General features: G+C 40.1%; 1 protein-coding gene across 1 annotated transcript; it reads right to left on the reverse strand.

Moving 5' to 3' along the window:
* Window positions 1-7273: 7273 nt before the first annotated feature.
* Window positions 7274-19462, reverse strand: IL10RB (interleukin 10 receptor, beta). Its single transcript, XM_010013265.1, has 7 exons — window positions 19390-19462; window positions 18330-18453; window positions 16269-16438; window positions 13364-13527; window positions 11380-11530; window positions 9744-9901; window positions 7274-7486 (listed from the first exon to the last, which is right to left on the reverse strand). The coding sequence occupies exons 1-7, from the start codon at window positions 19460-19462 to the stop codon at window positions 7274-7276; spliced, it is 1053 nt and encodes a 350-aa protein (XP_010011567.1).
* Between the last annotated feature and the right edge of the window lie 666 nt (window positions 19463-20128).

Below are 20128 nucleotides of genomic sequence, written 5' to 3' on the forward strand. Positions count from 1 at the left end.
CTTTCCAACCCTAGCTATTCTATGATGCTATAAATGTCAATAGAGTCCATTCACACCGATCACAAAAAATGCACCATTCAGCTTAATCAAAAATAAAATTTAAAACTGGGAAACTACAAGACGCATTCAGTCATGGAGAGGGAATGTAATTCCTCTCATTCCATAGGGCACTTGTCTGGGGGAAATCTGTGTTGTGGTGCAGCCTGCTTGAATGAACACTACAGCAAGTATTGAATGCAGCATGCATGCTGCAGTCCCTGAAGCAGGGCTTGGACCCAGCTTACTTTTTGCAGGCAGAAGTTCTGGTTTTATGACTAAAAAGCTCATCTTTTCTGTTTTGTGTTTTTCATGAGGTTACCCAGCTGCAGTGGTTGGGAGCGTAGAAGTCAGGGTTCACCTTTCATTTCCTACCCTCTCAAAGCAAGAAGCTCCTAAGTGGTCACAGCAATGCGTTCAGACATGAGGATTTGAAACTCTGGTAGGCAAAGGTCTGTGCCCTCTACGTCCTAGGTGTTAATAAACATTACATTTTTTTGTTGCTTAAGGAGATGATAATCCTTCCAGCCATACTTCTGGGTAAAAGTGTTCTTAGCTGCTGTTGATGCCTCTTCTTCTGTGAGGTGCTACACATGCTCTGAGCACGTCTGCTAAGCCCAGGCTCTCCTGGGATACCAATGAAGCGACACTAATTCTTTTGGCCTGGAGGTTAAGAAGTGCTTGAGAGTTGCTAGAGGGCAAGATGCAAAAATAAACAGAATTAAGTCATCAGCAGCTAAACCCAGTGTCAGTTTTGCTTGTTAAAAACCAGTACAGTTAGTATTTAACTGTGCTTACGAAATGCAGATGCTATTGATTCCTCTAAAGGAATGAACATATACGCAGCATTAGCCAACTCAGGGATGTAAAACCTGCAAACATGTCCTATCAAAAAACCTGATGATTGAGAAGAGGCTGATACCATTACAGTGAAGGCTGTGGACAAGAGGTTGTGGTTGTCCTTTGAAACACACAATGTTTAATGTTATCTAGTGTGCTACCAGTGCCTGTACCTAGCACAGTTTCTTTAAACAAAAAATAGTTTCTGGAGTGTTTAAACAATTAATGTAATTTTAGTTTCTGGTTTCCATTATCAATTTGTTTGGATCAATAAATATGAAATGCAATATATAGTGTGGAAGTGTATTCATTGTGTAACAGAACAACAGTGAATAATAGGCTATTGAGTACCACTTGGTGTGGGCCATCATGTCTGTCATGATTATCCTATGACATAGTCAGTAGACAGTCAGTGAGGAGAAAGCATGTTGTGATGAAGGTAACAAAGTAGGACATAATCTGTGAAGTATTGTCAGCTTCACCACAACTTCCTGTGTGATTTTGTGTAAACTCATTGCTCTTTAAGACAAAGGCTGTTGTTTATCCTTTTTCTGAATCTGTAAAAAAAGAAAAAGTCAGCATATGAGCATTGCTGAAGTGCCTTTGCAATCTCAACAAGAGGATTTCAAAGCAACATTCAGCATAGTGGTTGTACTGTCGGCACTCTTTGATAAATGGAGTGAAATGACAACCTTTTATTAGCTTGTAAGAATCAGGAATGCCATTTTCAGGAGACAAGCCTTTCTGATGGCAGTCAGCTGTGGACAAGCCTTTGGTAATTTTCTAATCTTGAGTGGCCGTGCTCCTAGCAACGAGGGCTCTCCAGGTTGGCAGTCTCCTTGAGAAGCAACTCGAGTGATACGTTTTTATGTCCACAGTGTTAATGGCTGACACCAAACAGGCCTTCACTTTGTGCATCATTGATGCTATGCTTCTCCAGATCAGGAGGAGTACCCCGTTATGGGGTCCAACAGAGCCAACGTTAAACAGCTCTTTCCCCTCATAAGATGGACATTTCTCTGAACAAGCAGCAGATGTGTCCCACAAGGGTCACTCCTCCTTTTTGCAGGGGCGCTGGATTTGCTGTATGTGTGCAGAGCATGTGTGCAAGACATGCACACAAGGCTCACTCTTTCCTGGAAATGTCATGTTTTCTGATGCAAGATGCACTTACAGGAACACTTGGGCAGACACCTTCTGCACCTGCAGCCTGTTGCTGCAGAGATGTGAGCAACACCTGGATGAACAGTGAGTAGGAGCAGGCTGCTGCTATCAGAGTGGTTCATAGGGCCTCTCTCAGCTTCCCACACACTCTTGAGACTAAGGGAGCCCAAGGCTGTGGGGCAGCAGTTGCTATGTGATGAGAGGAAGGCTCTGGACAACTGAAGATTCTGGTGGCTGAGTGTATGTGACTGCCAGCTCCACTGTTGTGACGTGCTAAAAGCTTAGATACATACTTAGTGCTTTTTTTTCCGTCTTATTGGGAGGAAAACTACGCCCGTTGAAGGCAGGAGCTGGCTGCAGGAATTATGCAAAATGTATTCTTGCAAGGTATAGGGTACTGTCATACTAAAATTAGGAGTTAAAAACACCTTTAAGGCAGATCTGATCATGGTAAAGTCTGCTCGGCTATGAAAGCCTTGCCAGGAAAAAACCCAACCCAAACCCAAACCCAAGCCTAACCATTCTGCACATCAAGTGTGAGCTATTACTGAAATAAGTGATGCATTGTGGTTGAGCCTGTAGAAGATAAATGCATGGATATAACATGATGCTAAGGGGGGTATGGTGTTGCATTTCCAACCTTGAGCCAGATTTATTCTGTGATAATTTGTTATCTTGTGTGCAGGCAGTTTATAGGGAAACATTTTTTATGGCAAGTTATTTTATGTAAACCGCACTTCACTGTAACTATTTTGCACTCCAGTTAATGAACTACACGTAGCTTGCTATTACTGGCAGGAATATTTTGTAACCTACTAAATATACCACAATATTTACAGTTTATATTCTGGTGAGTCTGAATGCAGCTTCCTTACTGATATTGTAGAAGAAAGAAGCAGAAACTGATGTTGATAAAATCTGTTAGAAGAGAAGCTCTATCTCCAGTACACAGGCAACCAAACAGAAGGCAAGACAATGTGTGCTCCTGTGGTCATCAATCCTAAAACATACATGTGGTGGAGGAAACTAGGCCACACAGGCCTCACTGAATTTATTTCCATTGGTCGACAGACAAAGGAGAAATCATTTGCTTGTTTCTTCTCATGGCAGCTCTGGAACGGGATAAAAGAAGGAAATACAGCGTTTCATCTTGTTTGAAAAGCATGGAAACATAGGTTCAGGAAGGAAGCACCTTAGGGAGACCAGTGGTTCATTGTACACGCTCAAGGAAGGACCAGTTCTATCTCCCTCCTTCCTAATGGTCATTTGGGGTTAGCTGTTGGTTTTGTTGGGTGGGGTTTTTATCTTTTTTTTTTTTTTTTTTTTTTAGTTTAATATGCCACTTCTCAGACAATATTTTCCATATTTTTTTCTGTTTTCATCATTAGAAAACTTTTCCTCACCTCTGTCTTGTTGTGCTCTTGTAACCGCTTTCATGTCTGTCACGGACATAGCACAGATTATTCATTATTCCTTAATGTGTCTGTGACAGTATCTTGTAAGTTATTACAAAAAATCTTATGAAATTAAAAATATGACCTACTGCTTTTGTCTCATGCACAAAGTTGGCTGATGTTCACTGAAAGGAATTAGAGCAAACTTTTATTAATATATTGATACTCTGCAGCTGAGTGATAGTTTTTCTACGTAGTTTTGGAAGCTCAGAACATAATAAGTGAAGTAAATATTAAAAACCAAACCAAACTAAACCCTGCTTCTCTCCCACTTCTTTCCCAGCGCTGTGTTTGGATGTTTGGGCTCTATTTCTACATTTCTTGGACAAAGTGGTGTTGGACCGCTGTGCTTACATGAAACCCCACTTCATAAAAATAGATGTGTGCCTTCTGCTGTCCTCTCCAGCCTTCTTCTTTCGTGTGTTACAAAAGTTGCTTTTAAGACTATTCTCTTTGGGATAGGGGTATTTCACATTTGGGAAAGCTACATAATAGCAGGTCAAGTTTTCCAAAATATTTCAATATCCCTTCTCATTCTAATTTGCAGTTCAATCTGACTGATTGCTCTGTGTCAAGGAAGAACCTTGTTTGTGGCAGGACCCTTCAGCTGCTTTGGATCACGACCAAGGTGAACATGCTACATATTTACTGCAAGTCAGGTCTCAATGAGCAACATGTGTAGGAGCTCTTAAGTACAGCTTGTCACTGTTATTTTAGTCATAAACCCTCTTCTGAGGTCGGAAGAGTGGAATTTAGCAAAGAGCATAGGAGTTATCCAAGAAATACCTTGCCTGGTTCAGCAAGCTAAACTTGTCTTCTAACAGTCAGTGTATGTACAGCTTCCCCTGTCCTCTTTACGAGGACCTTGCTGAGATTTTTCAGGTGCTGTACATGCTAGCTACAGGCCTTGCCCCTCTGCTGCTTGCTCTGTCATTACTCACATGATGTCTGTCTGCTTACTTAGGAAGCATCTGTCTCTCCCATCGCTGTGGCATCTGCGTAAGAATCTTCATTTAGGAGCTGGGGGAATTAGAAGGATAATGCAGCCAAGTGATTTGACCTGCGGTGAGAAGTCAGCAATGAAACACTCATCACAGGCTTCCAAAAGTCAGATCATTATTTAACATTACTTCTGAATTCCTTTATAACCAGCAATACTAATGATGCTTTGCGGTGCTGCACACATGCACATGCTGGATGTTTGTATGACCAAAGGATGAGCAGACAAGCAAGCAGATATCAGTGTTGCAGGATGCCCTGATGGCAAGGTTAGCCCTGCATGAAGTAAGACTTCTGGCATCAGATAATCACAGAATGTCTCTCTGCCCCTTCAGAGAGGCATCTACTCTGCATTGGAGCCCTCATTTCTGTTTTGCGTGGCATACAGTTTCCTAACGTTATTTACCAACTTACCTGCGTTAAAACACCACCAGCAACAGTGTAGTCTAGCAGCTCTGTCAGCTTAATGTCCTCAGACAACTGGAGCACGGTAAGATTGAGGGTTGAACCTTTGCCAGGATTGTACATGTCTTTCTGGAAACTTCAGCAACCTATTGAGATGCAGGGTTGGGGAATTCATTCCTATTTTATGCTAGCTGTGGTGCAGCTGGAACCTTACCTATTTTTCATTTTCGAATTCACTATATAAAGGCTTTATGACAATGAAACAGACCTTATAAAAGTTGAAGGTGGGCTCACGTGAACTTAAAGCAGCTGTTTCTTTAAAGACATCCTGTTCCATATCAAAGAAAATTTAAACAAAGAAACTGGTCAGGACAAATCCTTCCTTTCCCCACGTGCCTGATGTGTTGAAAGAAGAAGCAATATTCTGAGGGCAGAGTCTTTCCCTCTCATCTCATGTGATTGTACAACAATTGGTATCGGCAAACACGAGGGGAAACGCTTCCTCTTTTTAAATGGAGGAAGCCAACCTTTCAAAAGTTCAGACATGATGTTGCACGCATTCTTCCTGCTTTAATCTAAAAAGACTCTCTCTTGGAACAGCCAAGATTATTTTTTCTCTCTCCCCCAATTTGGCTTACCAATGAACCTGCAATGAAGTGACAACTCACATAGGACTGCCTTTTCTCTGCCGTCATCATAACCTTTGAACCAGCTGATTGATTTCAGCCGTCTTTAACAGACAGCAACTTCCTGCTCTTCCATGAAAATCAGCCACTGAATAGATGAAAACAGCTCTACTAAAAGAATGAGGAAAAGGCAGGGAAATCCCAACCCTCTTCTCTTCTGACAGCAGCTGGCCAGTCAACTAGCACATGCATTGGCCACACGAGCTATGCTATGTGGCTTTTGTCTTCTGAAAGCCCAAAAAACCCCACCAAAATCATTACATAGAAGAAGCTGCTACTGTGGTAGAAGGGGTAGGGGACACACAGGGAACTGAATTTGTACAGTGGAGAGGCATACGACACACAGGACATTGGCCATCGTTAGGATCAGCACTCACAGAGCAGCTTTGGTGCGAGGTGAGGAAAAGCATCAATGAAACAAATGCCTTAAAGAAAAACCAAAATGAAAATCCCTCCTCGTTTTTTCCATATTCCACGTTAAACCAGAATATGATGAAAATCAAGAAGTACAGAAAAGATGTGGCAGATTACAAAGTGCTAATTGATTCCACAGTGGTACAAAGAATCAATGCCTGTTTTCCTCATAATTTCTCCTGCAATGGTTCCCAAGAAGTGTGTATTTATGCATTAACAAACCTCAAAAACATAGCCAAAAATGTTGCAATTCTGAGACGATATTATGCTTTACACACAACTTCACTCGTTAGTTCTGCTGACAGAAATCTATTTTTCACTCTCCTTTGATGTAATAATACGCACAAAAAGACTCACGTCACAAAATCAGCACTCAGTGCAAGGGTCACAATTTATGCCCCAGTGTTAGTGTGGATATAACCTTCACATGCCAGGAAGATTGTATTATGTAATATGGGCATCACATCAGCCTGGATTTACTTCTGTTTTTAATTATACTGATAAATATAGATAGATAAATAAATGAACCTACCTTTTAACTCCCACTCTAGCTGCAAAGTTTTCCACTGGAGTCTTGGATTTGGCAGCCAAAATTTAATTGGCCATAGAAACCGTGGGGCAGAGGCTCAGGGGAGTGAGCAATACCTGAATGTGGAGGGTTACAGTCCACTGGTACATTCTCATTATCCTTAGCAATGAGGTATGAGTAACACCTTGCACTGCAAAACACATTGAGTATTTGTGTTTGGTTTATTCATACCAAGTTCGTACCATCATAGTAACTTTACAATTTTGCATCAGGTAAAAAAATACTCAATAGAAAGATCATGCCACTAGGAATATTCTTAAGAAACACACACAATTTCTCATTACAAAAAAGAAGTCAGATCAGGTCCTGCTTTACAAAATAGGATTTTCTTTTATAAACCTTATACAAGATACCATTTTATTAGCTTTTGCAATAAATAGTTCAAAGTTAAATTAACTAGTATTATATATAATTGATCTTTAAATTAATGTCATGACACAGTGTTAGGTATTGCTACAACTTAACAGTGAGCCACTACAAACAGCGGCAAAAATTATGTATTGCTTAATTCCTCATTTATAGTCAAGTTTCTTGTACTTTAAAAAACAGTATGATTCTGTCAAAAGTCTGTGTACACATCTTCATGTATGAATTTTTACTGTCTCAAGAACGTAGCAATAAGAAGATAAATTCAACAGCCCATTTCCTTTTCCTTTGATCTGAGTGAAGTATGAGGAGGAGTGCATTCAGGCCTTTTCTGAAGCTGATGTTATTCTTGAATCAGAATCTTCATGTTCAGAGTCCTGAAGGTGCTCTGGTGTCTTACTGGCTTCATCCCCAGTCTCATCACTGTGACTTCTGGATTCTTCTGAAATGACAGTTAGCTTGTCATAAAAAAGATGCTCTTCTTGTGGGACTGGAGAAAAAATCTGTGAACCACTGGAAGGCTTGTTCAAGAACTGTGAAGGGAAGAGGAAATGAGAATTAGACTGCACCAGCCATACCATCCTGTTTGCTTAGAAATATGTTTTACATTGTTTTCCACACATCAATTGCCTTTCTCAATCATAAGAAATCCCAGAGTGGCAACAACGTAATAACCTCCCTGCTCACTTTAACATCCTGTGCAAAGCTTGGAAGCAAGTCAGAGTGCCTTTATTTGCAAGAAAACAGCCTAAGTGTTAGTGATTTCTTTGGAATATAAACTTTCTTAAAAAAATAAAATACCTAGGTTTTGTTTGGAAACAAAAGCCTAAAAATGGTGACTTGACTGTGGGTGAAGGAGTTCACAGAGAGATTTATAAAACAGCTCCAAGAGATGTGAACTGTTCCTTCCATCTCAGAGAGCTGTCTGTGCAGACATCAAATGGTGATGCTTTAAATGTCAACATAAACCATAACCATTTTGTTAAGTAAAGGAGAGGGAGGGAAATTGCAAGGTTATGCAGTTCAGTGAGAAAGATGACTTAATTTTAGTAACAGAAAATCACAACTTCCTTCCACTCCCTGTTCTACTGGAAAGATGGAACCTCAAGAATCAACATGGACTTCACAGGATGTCATGATTGTATTTTCAATGTCAACAAGAATAGCACACCTACCCAACATCATAATAACATGTTAACCACTCGTTCTGGCAGCTGAAATCGCAGTTAATTTTAATGGTAGTGGCTGGAGGAGTACAACTGTGTTTTGTTCTTTTTGACCTGACCACTGTCTGTTACTTTAGTGTATTTTATATAAGAAACAAGATGCTTTGCTCACTGTAGTTACAAAAAAAAACCAAACAAAAAAAACCAACCCAACACCCCCCCCAAAAAAAAAAACCCAAAAACCTAATGCTACTATTAGACCTTTTTCTAGCAAACTGTGATTTGAAATGTTCTGTCAGCAACCTGCAACCTCAAATGTTCATGTAGTGAAACTACTGCCTTTGATAAATATAATTTTAGGTAAGCATAACTGGTGTTGATTACTTTGATTAACCATTATAACCCACTAGCACAAAATGAAAATTCTCCCTTTCTTGTGAGAAGCCTCTGAGCAAAATGAGATTTGACCACATCCTGTATTGATCAGAGCAATGCTACCTTCCCAGCAGCTGAGCTCCAGGTTCTACATTGAGCACTGAACATGTGCTCAACTTAAAGTGCAAGATGATTGCTAAGTCAGCTGCAAAGCCTTCGTCTGATGAACTCTAAGTAAGTCAAAATGAAGGACCAGAGAAACTGCAGGAAATTCAGCAGAGTTGCTAACTTTGGTGTATGTAACACTCTTTATAGCCTTGTTTCTTGGAGGAGATTCTGGTACAGCTTTTTTATGTTGCTATATGGGTAACAAGGGTCAGTGGTATTTCCCTGTGGTAAAGGCTAACATTCACTGCTCTTATTTTATTTCGAACTTTCAGACTTCACTACATACTTCACTGAAGTTAAAACTCACTATTGGATTTGTGAAAGAACTTACTTTCAAATGTGCAATTTTAAGTCTCAAATAAGATGGGGAGACATATTTAAATTGTTTACAATCTAAAAAGAGGAACTGAAGGTTAACAACTGTTACTCTGTCACTTTAAAATGAAAGAAAACATCTTGTTTCTAAGCCATAGAAAGCTTCATATTGCAAATTACGCAGTTACTTTAGGAATAAAAGCCTATGCCAAGTTTCTTAATTGTGTGGCTTTAAATATTTTGGACCATTCTGCGCAGAACAGATCAAGATGACAGTATTTTAGAGTTTATTATACATCAGTATACTTAAAAAAGAAGTCTAATATCACTGCTTCTTACTTATGTCTATGCAGTGCCACAGAACTTGAACAGGCAAAATAACATACACTCAAAATTTATGACCTTATAATGCCAGAAATTAAATATTAAATGAACTAACTTCTACTACCTTTCTCACACGGAAAAGTACCTTCCTTTGTCAGCTTTTTCCAAAGTTCACAACTTCATTATTTACATGTAGTTGAATGGCTTTTTATGTTTGGCAGAAAAGCGAGTTTGACACAACTACGTAACAACAGATAACCAACATTGCTCCTTCTAGTCTAAAACCCCCTCAGAACAGTCTGCACTTTACAGAGGGCTCCCAATCAGGTGCAAATGAAAGAAGGTAAAATAAAAGAAGCTCTTAATTTGGCACAGAGAGCTTTGAAAAGCAACCGCTTCAGCCGAAAAGGCCAATTTTAATTGAGTTAGGTAGAAAACAAACCTCTTTCAAGTGTTGTGGGAAAATATATGAAGGACAAAAAACATGTTTGGCAAGTCGATACAGATACAAAAAGAAAAAGAAACAAACAGGAACAGATATCACAACGACCAACATTGATCCTATGAGAATGGTCACAACCATCCACACAGGAGTTACACCTGCAAGACAAGAAAAAAACAAAACAAAACAAACTTAAAACTGTGATTATTAATTTCTGGATACATTCTTTTTATCACTTTCTTTTTGGAGTTAAAAACAAAACAAAAGTCAACCAACAAAAAAAACCCCAAACCCCCAAACACCACCTCCTCCCCCCAAAACCAAACCAAACTATGACGAAAATGTAACTGCAAACATAAGTCTGTTTTCAGATGTAAAATAGCTCTTAAATTTTTAGCCTGAATAGGCTGAGTTGAAATCCTCAATATAACCTTACAAGCCAGCATATTTACACATTCATGGTTACACATACGGGTGATTCTACATGCAAGACTAGGCAAATGACTAAAGGAAAAAAGGCCAACAGAACCACCCATAAGGCAATATCACGTAAAAATGGCAACAAAGACAAGACAGCAAGGGAAAAGTTACTATAAGTTTCAAAACTGCTTAGCTGTTAAAAAAAATGTCACGCTTGGGGATTTCACAACAGGCAATGTGAATGTATCCGTACATCACTGTACAGATGTTTTAAACCAACCAGTGCTTGCTAAGCACTGATCTAGCCATGAACTAACAAGCAACACCATCACCAAGCCCAGTGTGCAATTCAGCTGCAGTGCATGCAGGTAATATACATGTAGGAGATACACGAGGAAACATTTTATAAGAAAAAAAACTTGTAAGAAACAGCTTAGCTCAGCAGCTCCCCCAGAGAGCCTCCTTCTTGGGTCTCTGCCTCTGATTTTTCACACGTTATATGAGGGTGTGTAGCTGAGATACTGACTTTTTCAGAGGCATAATATGTATCATCCTTTCTTTAACCAGGGACATGAAGTTCCCTGCTAAGACAACAGGGTCAGACCACGTGGTGGTTAATTGCTGGACTCCACAGACAGCAGCCTAAGTGGCATGGCTGGAAAGTGCTTTTCTTATATAACTACCTTCAAAATGAGAAGGAAAGTATATAAACAAAATATTTGTTCATATTGCTGATTAAGAACTGCTCTGTTTCACAGAGAAAGAGCATCATGGCCTAGCCTCATGACAGACACTGGCATTGTCACCACAGATGAAGCAGACTGCTACACAGGGTCCAATTCCTCTCTCAGTGACAAATACACAGACAAAGACTTTCATAGGATAAAAAAATACAGCTGACGGTAAAAGACATTCAGACACAGCATGATCAGTGAAGAGCATATGCTCCATTTAACTCTGATTTGCAGAGTATGAGGAACACAGAGGGCTCTGGAATGAAGTAAAGCATCATGCCATCAGTGCCATATTGCTTGTAGTTTTCACTTTCAGTTCCTGCACTCCAAAGGTATATGTATTAACCACCAAACAATACTAAAGTAACAAACACATCCAAACACAAAGTTTTATATGTTACACCAGTATTAATTCTGAATGGCTTTACACATTTCCCAGTTCCCTGTATTGTGTGTCCCATTGTGATGCACCAGGTAATTACCGTTGTGGGTTGTCTGCTCACAAAGCACTTCACTCAGTTCCCCTGTTTTGTTCCACTCGGGGATAACTGCTTGCACTTGAATACAATATATCATCCATGGCTCCAACTGAGATAGTATTTCAGTGTTATGTTTAGTATCTACGTGAGTTACCTAATAACAGAGAATACAAAAAAAATTAAAAAGCATGAGTCCAGTGGTCTGGCTAAGTAATTACATTTAGAATCATAGAATCACAGAACAGGTTGGAAGGGACCTTAAAGATCATCTAGTTCCAAACCCCCTGCCATGGGCAGGGACACCTTCCACTAGACCAGGTTGCTCCAAGCCCCATCCAACTTGGCCTTGAACACTGCCAGGGATGGGGCAGCCCCAGCTTCTCTGTGCAACTTGCACCGTCCTCATAGTAAAGAATTTCTTCCTAATATCTAATCTGAATCTCACGTTTTTCAGTTTAAAACCATTCCCCCTTGTCCTATCGCTACATGCCTTTGTAAAAAGTCCTTCTCCAGGTTTCTTGTAGGCCCTTTTTAGGTACTGGAAAGTTGCTATAATGTTTCCCCAGAGCCTTCTCTTCTCAAGGCTGAACAAGCCCATCTCTCTTCACCTGTCTTCATAAGAGAGGTGCTCCAGCCCTCCGATCATCTTTTGGTAGGACATCTCGTCATTTAGTAGGACAAATCCTAGCAGGTGTAGCTGCAATGTGAACAAGGCTTTTAAAGGCAGAATGAGATGCTCTCCCTATGTCAAATAACCGATAACTCTACTTGGATTTTAGCTGTGGTTACTGTGAGACCATTCACATCACTGACTTTCTGGCTGCTATTAGGTGAATGCCAGCAGATGCAACTTACTGTTTAGAGGCATGACTGGTTATGTCCATAAGGTTCCTGCAGAGTATAGGAATCCCTACAGGATGCACATTATGCAGTAACAGGTTCTTTTTCAGGGATGAGCAGACTGTATAGCTAGGTTTTAACATTATAAGCAAGGATCCACTTTGAAAAACAACCTATGAAGTTACATAGTCTATTTCTTCTGCTGCTTTGATCCCTATGAAATTTCCCAGACTTCTGCTCTGAAGTGTTATAAGCACAGATTCTACCTGAACCTCTCGCTTTCTCTGTATATTTGCCTGAGTTTGCATCCCATAAGCAGAAATACCTTAATTTCTTGTAGTCTGTTTTTTGCGAAATGATAGTCCCTCATTTTCTGGAATTGAATGCCTAAGAATTTTTCCAGGATAACAAATACAAATCACAATTACATGTAGTGGAGTCCTATTATATGAAAATTGTACTGATGTAAAAAGCAGTAATTACATCGTGACTGCTATCTTCCAGTAAAGGGCTTCCTTTTTCCCTGTAATAGAACCTATGACCCTATAATTAATATATTATTTACGATCTTTCTCTATGCATTCTGTGGGGAGCTGAGTAACACATCTGTCTGTGGAAGAGGCTGTCCATGAGAGGAAGGAAGCAAATTACAATTTACAGAAATTGAAGAGGTAAAGGTGACCACAGTTAATATAAGGCCTCATCCATGGTGGTATTCAAAGCCCAAAGTCCCATGAAGAGCACAAATACTTGAATGACATGAGATTCGAATCTAAGTCAGCTTATCAGCCATGATCACAGACACTGCTGACATTACAGCTTCTACGTTTACGCTTGCTCGTATGTATGAAATACAGAGATTTGGTGAGGAAGACTGCATCGCAGATAAACACACCGCTGAATTGAGACAATAAACTCTCATAACGTAGCAATAAGTTCTAATTATGGAAAGAGCAAATTCTATCACTGTTAGCATTTAACTACACAGCTGTCCGCCATTTGCTCTGAATAGAAGTTGTAGTGACTAGACTTTCTTACACTAATTAGTAGACAAACATTTTTACTTCAGTACTGTTAGCTTTCAGAACTTCATCAGTGTGGTACTTTACCAAGAAAAGCATGAATCAAAATCATGGAGTCACAATACCCCAGAAGCAGTGCTGCCCTTCTTCCAGTACAGTATCCTGTAATTCCATGAACCATAATACTGCTTCAGAGGCCAGTTGTCACGTTCAGCAAAAGGGCCTATGAAATCCACATGCAGAGAACCAGACTCTGACTTCACTTTTACATCGGGTGGCCCAATGATGGCTACATATTAGAATAGTGGAAGAGAAGAAAGAACAGAATTCAGTTTCATGTTGACAATTTGACATTTTCATACAACCCATGACAAGTCACGCTTTAAAGAAATTAATAAGAAAAAAGTAATTTCCTGCCATGGACCAGGCATAAATAAATCCTTTTCTTATAGAATTGCTCTTGAAAGGGATTTATTTTTGCCCTTAGGTAACAGATGCTGTTGCATCTACATTTCCCATAGAATAAACTAACTCAGTTCCCTTTTGCCAGCTGTGTGACTCTTGGAAGAGGAAGAACTATTTCTATAGGTTACTACTCACTTCTTCTCGGCCAAGCTGTTGCAACATCTGTCTTTTCTGAGTAGACCTCTAGTGAAGTGTTTTAATGTTTCTTTCATTGTGATCATTTTGAAAAACTGAAACATTTGAATCATTTCTGCATTTCTTGTACTCCTTAGACTGAATATCATATTCTTGCCATTTGTAAATGGCTTATCCTTATTATGTTTTTGTGCCACTACCAAAATTATTTCAGGAGCACCTTAGTTAACTATGTTGTGTCAGCAATGAGCACTCCATTAGTGTCTCCTACAACTCCAGCAAAAAACCTCTGCCCTGGCTGCCGCACCAAAGTTCTGCTTGGATACAGTCACACTATGACGTGTCTAGTAAAGGAAGAGCTCAATATACAGACAATTTTGCATTCCTTTAGAAATACATGCTTCTATAATTAAAAATAATAATAAAAAAACCCAAACAATCTGCTCGCTGAACCATACATTCATGCAATGCTCATGAATGTGTTGCTGAACTTACAAAAAATAATGTGAGGAGGGTCTTGGTTATTCTGAGGCTATTCCCATAATACAGAGTGGAATTTAATAAAAAAGCACTAATAGAAATGGTAACACAGAAAAGAATATCAGACATTTTTATCATGATACCCTGCTCAGATCAGGTATGGTGATATTAAAAATACTCATGTCCTCCTCAGAGATTTGGCCAGTTGGCCAGTACTCCCAGGTAGTTTTTTTCCAGGTAGTTTTATACCTAGAGTTTCCCATTCAGGAATAAGCTTCCTTTCAAAGCCAAGCCTGCTCTGAAGGCCACACTTTTTCAACTATATGTCAAACTACAACTCTGTTAATGATTTACAAGTTTGCTCTCTACTCTGAAAAATCCATCCATACTTTTTGTATTACATCTTCTTTTGGCTGTAGCTCGTACTTGCAACGTTGATGTTGCTGTGCCTCAGTACTTCTGTTACAGGCAGATTAAATTTTATCAACTTTACACTTTTGTAGAGGTAATAAAAGCATCTTGAAAAACAAGGCTGTGAACTGTAAAATTACATTCTGAAATCCAAGGAACAGAATGATGAAATTCAAGCTAATGGAGGAAGAACAGGAAAAGAAAAAAAATTTAAAAGTTTTCTCTCAAAGATGAGATGTAACAGAAGCTTCGTGAATGGTTTTGTATTAACAGCTGTGAGGAGAAAAAGAGCCTTGGGTAACATTAACTACGTAATCTAAAATAACTTGATTTTTGCTTATGAGTGGATGTCGTGGTTTAAGCCCAGCCGGCAACTTGGAACCACGCAGCCGCTCGCTCACTCCCCCCCTTTTCCTTCCTCCCCCCGCTCCCGGAGGGATGGGGAGGAGAATCGGAGGAATGTAACTCCCATGGGTTGAGATAACAGCTCTCCAGTAACTAAGGTATAATACAAACCACTACTGCTACCAATAATAATGATAAGAGGAATAACAAGGGAAAAGGACACAACCGCTCACCACCCGCCGACCGATACCCAGCCCGACCCGAGCAGCGATCTGGGCCTTCCGGGTAACTCCCCCCAGTTTATATACTGGGCATGACGTGCTGTGGTATGGAATACCCCTTTGGCCAGTTTGGGTCAGGTGTCCTGCCTCTGCTTCCTCCTGGCTTCCCCTCCTCTCTGGCAAAGCATGAGACTGAGAAAGTCCTCGGTCAGAGTAAACATTACTGAGCAACAACTAAAAACATCGGTGTTATCAGCATTGTTCCCAGACTGAAAGTCAAAAACACAGCACTGCACCAGCTACTAAGAAGGAGAAAAAATGACTGCTGTAGCTGAACCCAGGACAGTGGAGTAAGAATGTACAAAACAGAAGACTTTACTTCCTCTCATTTCCAAGCTCAGGTGACAGCAACACGATTAACATCTCTGTTGTATGCTCTAATGTAAGGCAGTGTCTAAATCACCTCTCACGAAAGACTATCAAGCTTCACTGAAAGAATGGAAATATTGTGTAATGAAGATTTCTTAACTAAAAAATCAATCTTTCTCTGTGACTTTTTAAATAAAAAAAATAAAGCTTTTTGCCTGGCATAGAAACGAAAAAGAAAACAATTGAACTTATCGAGATACACAGGACATCTGAATCCATGAAGAAAAGCTCTCCCTGACTGAAAAATATTAATGAACCTTGTTTTAAGGGAAAGACATACATTTTTGAAAACCTCCTCAAAAGAGGTTTCAAGTACCAATACTACCATCTAGCTATAACAGTGAACCTACAAACCTACAACGCATTCTGACAGCAACTTCTGCCTTCAAAAAATGAAAATATTACAACTAAGGTTTTATTGTTCAATATAATAAAATCTAAAAATGATCTGCATGCTATAGGTTTTCGTATGGAGTCAAACTGTAAAGGTGCATTAATAGGATACAACATGGTGTGTTTTTTTGAAGATTAAAAAAATGCTTACTGTCATCCATTGGCTTAAATCTGATGGTCATCCAGTCTGAATGGTCATTTTCTGACTCCGCTCGGACCTGTAAAATGTAGTCTCCATACGCAGACAGAGAAGAGACATCACACTCTGTGAGTCTCAGATTTGTGCTCACATTTTCGTATGTGTCTCCAGGTAAATTGATGCTGTATGGAAGAGAAACAACACGTCTACGACATTTCAATTATATATGACTACATGTATTTCCTCTCAATTAACTGGAAAAGTGGTGTATCTGTTTGTTAACACAAAATCAGATATGACTCATGAACAAGAAAAATTAGATCCAGTGTATAAGAAACATCATTACCAGTGTGTACACACACATTGAGCATTTTATATGCATCTATAAAGCCATGATAAAGTTAGAGATTAAAATTACGATTCAGTAAATAGGTGCCCTTTTATTGGCATTGGTTACAAAACTTGATTCAGCAGACAGTAGTTATCAGACAAGTCTGCAAATATTAAGACAATATCGCTATGCATGGCTTTGCTGTCTAACTTGGACTTTGTTCAGAACTGTCTTTAAGATATGCATATAAGGAAAAGCCAGAGAAAATTTTAGATACACATATAAGGAACAGCCAGAGAAAACAGAGTCTGAACTCATTGCAGCCATTCAACATATGATACTATTTCTGGTTTGCATCAAAAGCCTATGTAGGAATGTAGTGATCAACAGGTATTTGCTACCAGAACCCAGAAAAATCTTCTTTCAACTCAGATGGCCCATACCCTCTGTTTGGGGATCTCTCCTCAGAAGGTATCTGCCTGTGGATGCCATCATCTCCACTTTACATCCTATCTTGGCTTTTACCTTATCTTGGCCAAAGAATTCAACCTTCAAAAAGACCTCTGTCCCACCACACGGTTTCCTTGCCAAGCACAGAGGCAGGTAAGGAGCCCACCGCTGGGCTGGGGAAGTGGTCACCTTCCTTGGTACAGCTGCACAGACCACTTTTTCCCAACAGGAAAGACCAACTCAGAATGACACAGTGCCAAAACCAAATCAAAGCTAAATCAACCCACCAAAACCGGCAAAAGGAGACCTCGGAAAATGTGTCCCAAGTCTAAGGCACTGAATGGTTGAGCCACCAGCCTGCAGTTCATTGGGCATTTCCAGTAAGGGCACAGGCAAGCTGGCTGCATCGGTGGCAGAGAACAAAGTGCTACTGGAGTGAAAGGTCAGATAAAGTCCTAAACGCTCTGCAGGACTAAGACTCTTGAATCACAGGTAACAGCTTCATGACAGAGGAAAAAAACCCACACAGACAGCGTTAAAATGTGTTTCTGGTCCCCAAAAAAGTACGTACAAAGCTGCCTTTGATGCCAGGTTTGCAGTAGAAAGATCGAAGCTTACCCCACAAGAACCTATGTGAATATCTGTCAAGGTTTAGAAGAACTGTCTTGTTTTGGGTAGATAATGACTGAAAGAACAAAGGCCAAAGGGCCTCAGAGGAGGAGGGTAACATCCTCAGACCAAGGACATATATCTCATTAGTGAAAAGTTGTCAATGAATCTAACTTTTGAGGCATACTGAAGGGAACTGCCTTCATTATAATACTAAAATTCACACCCCCTTAAGAGACCCTTGCCCACAGAGACCTTTACTCACAAACAGGCGTAGTGAAAGAAACATATACTGTGCCTTTAAACAGAGATGGAGAATCTAAGAGCCAATGACTGTAGATTACTGACCAGTCACTGTAACTGGGGATGTACTACCCTGGAACTTCTGTGTGTAAACGTAAAGAAGAAGCCTCATCGGGTGTGCTTGATTTGTGGAAATGCACCATCGAGCACCCTGACAGAATAAACCATGTCTCCTCTCTAAACAGACTTAGACTGTGTTTTGAGAGTTCTCTTTCAAACAAGTAACACCTTGGATGTGAAATATGAGCTCAGAAGATAAACCTCTTACCAGCTAAAAGAAAGGGACAGCTACGGATCTTCCTATTAAAAAAAGGGAAAGAAATCACAAACACACGCAGCTGTAAAACATGAACTAAAGAAAGCAAACTCCCCAGACTTACCTCTTAGATTGGACAGTGTAACTTATATTCCCTTTGTAAAACCTAGGTGCATCCCACTGTAAAATGCTACGAAGATTAACTGAAGTAATCCTTGCGTTTTCGGGTTTTGGCACTATTCCAGATACTGTGGGAGCAATCAAAACCAAATAAACATTTTAGCATGTGTTCCTCTGGCTACTTCTCAATCACTCAAAACTTAAATACAGCCTCCTTTCTCTACCTTGTCTCAGAAACTTTTTTAAAACAGACTTCAATGTAATTAGTTTTAATCCTGATGCCTATCCTTCCTTCTAAGCTTGTGCAACAAAAACAAGTTAGCCAGCATCAATGATTTCCAGTAAGTACAGTCTTTATGATATCATCATTTATTATGCATGACTAACTTGTTACTGCATAAGACTCAGGGCCCATAAAGCTATGTGCATGAACTCTCACTGAGATTGTCAAAATCAGTTGTTTTCACTAGCACTATGGAAATAACATGGGCGTGGGGATTGATGTGTTTTGTTTTTCGGTATTTTTTTTTGAAGAGGAACATGAACAGTCTTTATACATAGACCTGGGTGTAAGACTGAAATAATTAATAAAACCCATCCACCATAATCATATTTGTGTCATTACTGCATGGATTAGCACTGTAATTTTAAATGCTTAACACATGGTGTTATTAAGCCACCCTTTTGAATAACAGAGATAAACACAAACTACCTTGGAAGGCAAGAGAGCTATTAAACACACCATGTATCATTAATTGGCTCTCTTCACAAGTGACGGCAAGACAATTGTCTTGCTTTATCGAAACCGAATAAAGGAAATCCTAAGGTAGTATTGATGAACAGTCCATTACTATTATGATTTAATTATTTTAAAATAATTGTTGGTATTGAAACTAAAATCAAAAGGATTTTGGCTCATTCTTGCAAATGCAAAGAAATCCTGTCCGATCAGATCAGTGCTTAAATGTTACACGAATAAAACCTAATGACACGCGTTCTAAGATAAATAACTTGTATGTCTATAGGTGATGCATAAATACATGAAATTAATGTCACTTACCCACCTTTAGCAGACAAGCGTTTTAAATCTAAACCCTGCTTAAATAAAAACTGCTTCACAGACACAATTCCTACCATGTTCCCCTTGCACCCAACAAATCAACTTGAACGCACTTCCCACCATAAAAGCGGAAGTCACCTGCTCCCCTGCACCCCAAACTTCTTGAGATGCCACCCTTGTATGTGTATGCCCTCGCCTGTAACCACCTGGGGCACACTTCTTCAGAGATCTCTGCCCGAGCACACGCTGTGCCCCTCCGCCGGCACCTCCAACCTCCTGCTCCCACACTTTCTCCTGCCTGCAAAACGCCAGGTTTGCAGGACGCTAAGGAAGATGGGCGCAGGTAACAACGGATTGCAAAGCCTCGGTGTGAACAACACAGCTGAAATGAAATCTGGCTGGTAGAAGGCATACGATTTTTCCTGTCCCGCACGATGTGGTCCTTGCTATGAAGAACCCTTGCTAGGGCGCTGCCTGCGTTCTGAGTAAGCTCCCTCCAAAGCTTTGAGGTGGGATCGTAAACCCCCAGTAAAAAGCGTGATGCCTTGGAACGTTCGCTTCCCAGATGGCGTTTCCTACTTGAAAAGCCTCCAGCTCAAGTTTTCTACTCAGCACTGTGGACTCAAAGAGATGAGAAAGTACACCTGTGGGTTTGCACTCTGTGAGCGGGAGGTTTGTACACTGCTCATAGCGCACCTCGCTCTCAGACACGGCCTGGCTTGGAAACGCGTGGCCGGCCCCGC

This window comes from Nestor notabilis, unplaced genomic scaffold (genome assembly GCF_000696875.1).
Source record: "Nestor notabilis isolate BGI_N333 unplaced genomic scaffold, ASM69687v1 scaffold4814, whole genome shotgun sequence".
NCBI lineage: Eukaryota > Metazoa > Chordata > Aves > Psittaciformes > Psittacidae > Nestor > Nestor notabilis.

Coding starts and splice junctions, on each gene's coding strand:
- IL10RB (XM_010013265.1), bottom strand. CDS start 19,462: ATGGTAGGAATTGTGTCTGTGAAGCAGTTTTTATTTAAGCAGGGTTTA. Junction 18,454..19,389: donor AAAACGCTTGTCTGCTAAAG/GTGGGTAAGTGA, acceptor TTGCTCCCACAG/TATCTGGAATAGTGCCAAAA. Junction 16,439..18,329: donor TACACTGTCCAATCTAAGAG/GTAAGTCTGGGG, acceptor TCTTCCATACAG/CATCAATTTACCTGGAGACA.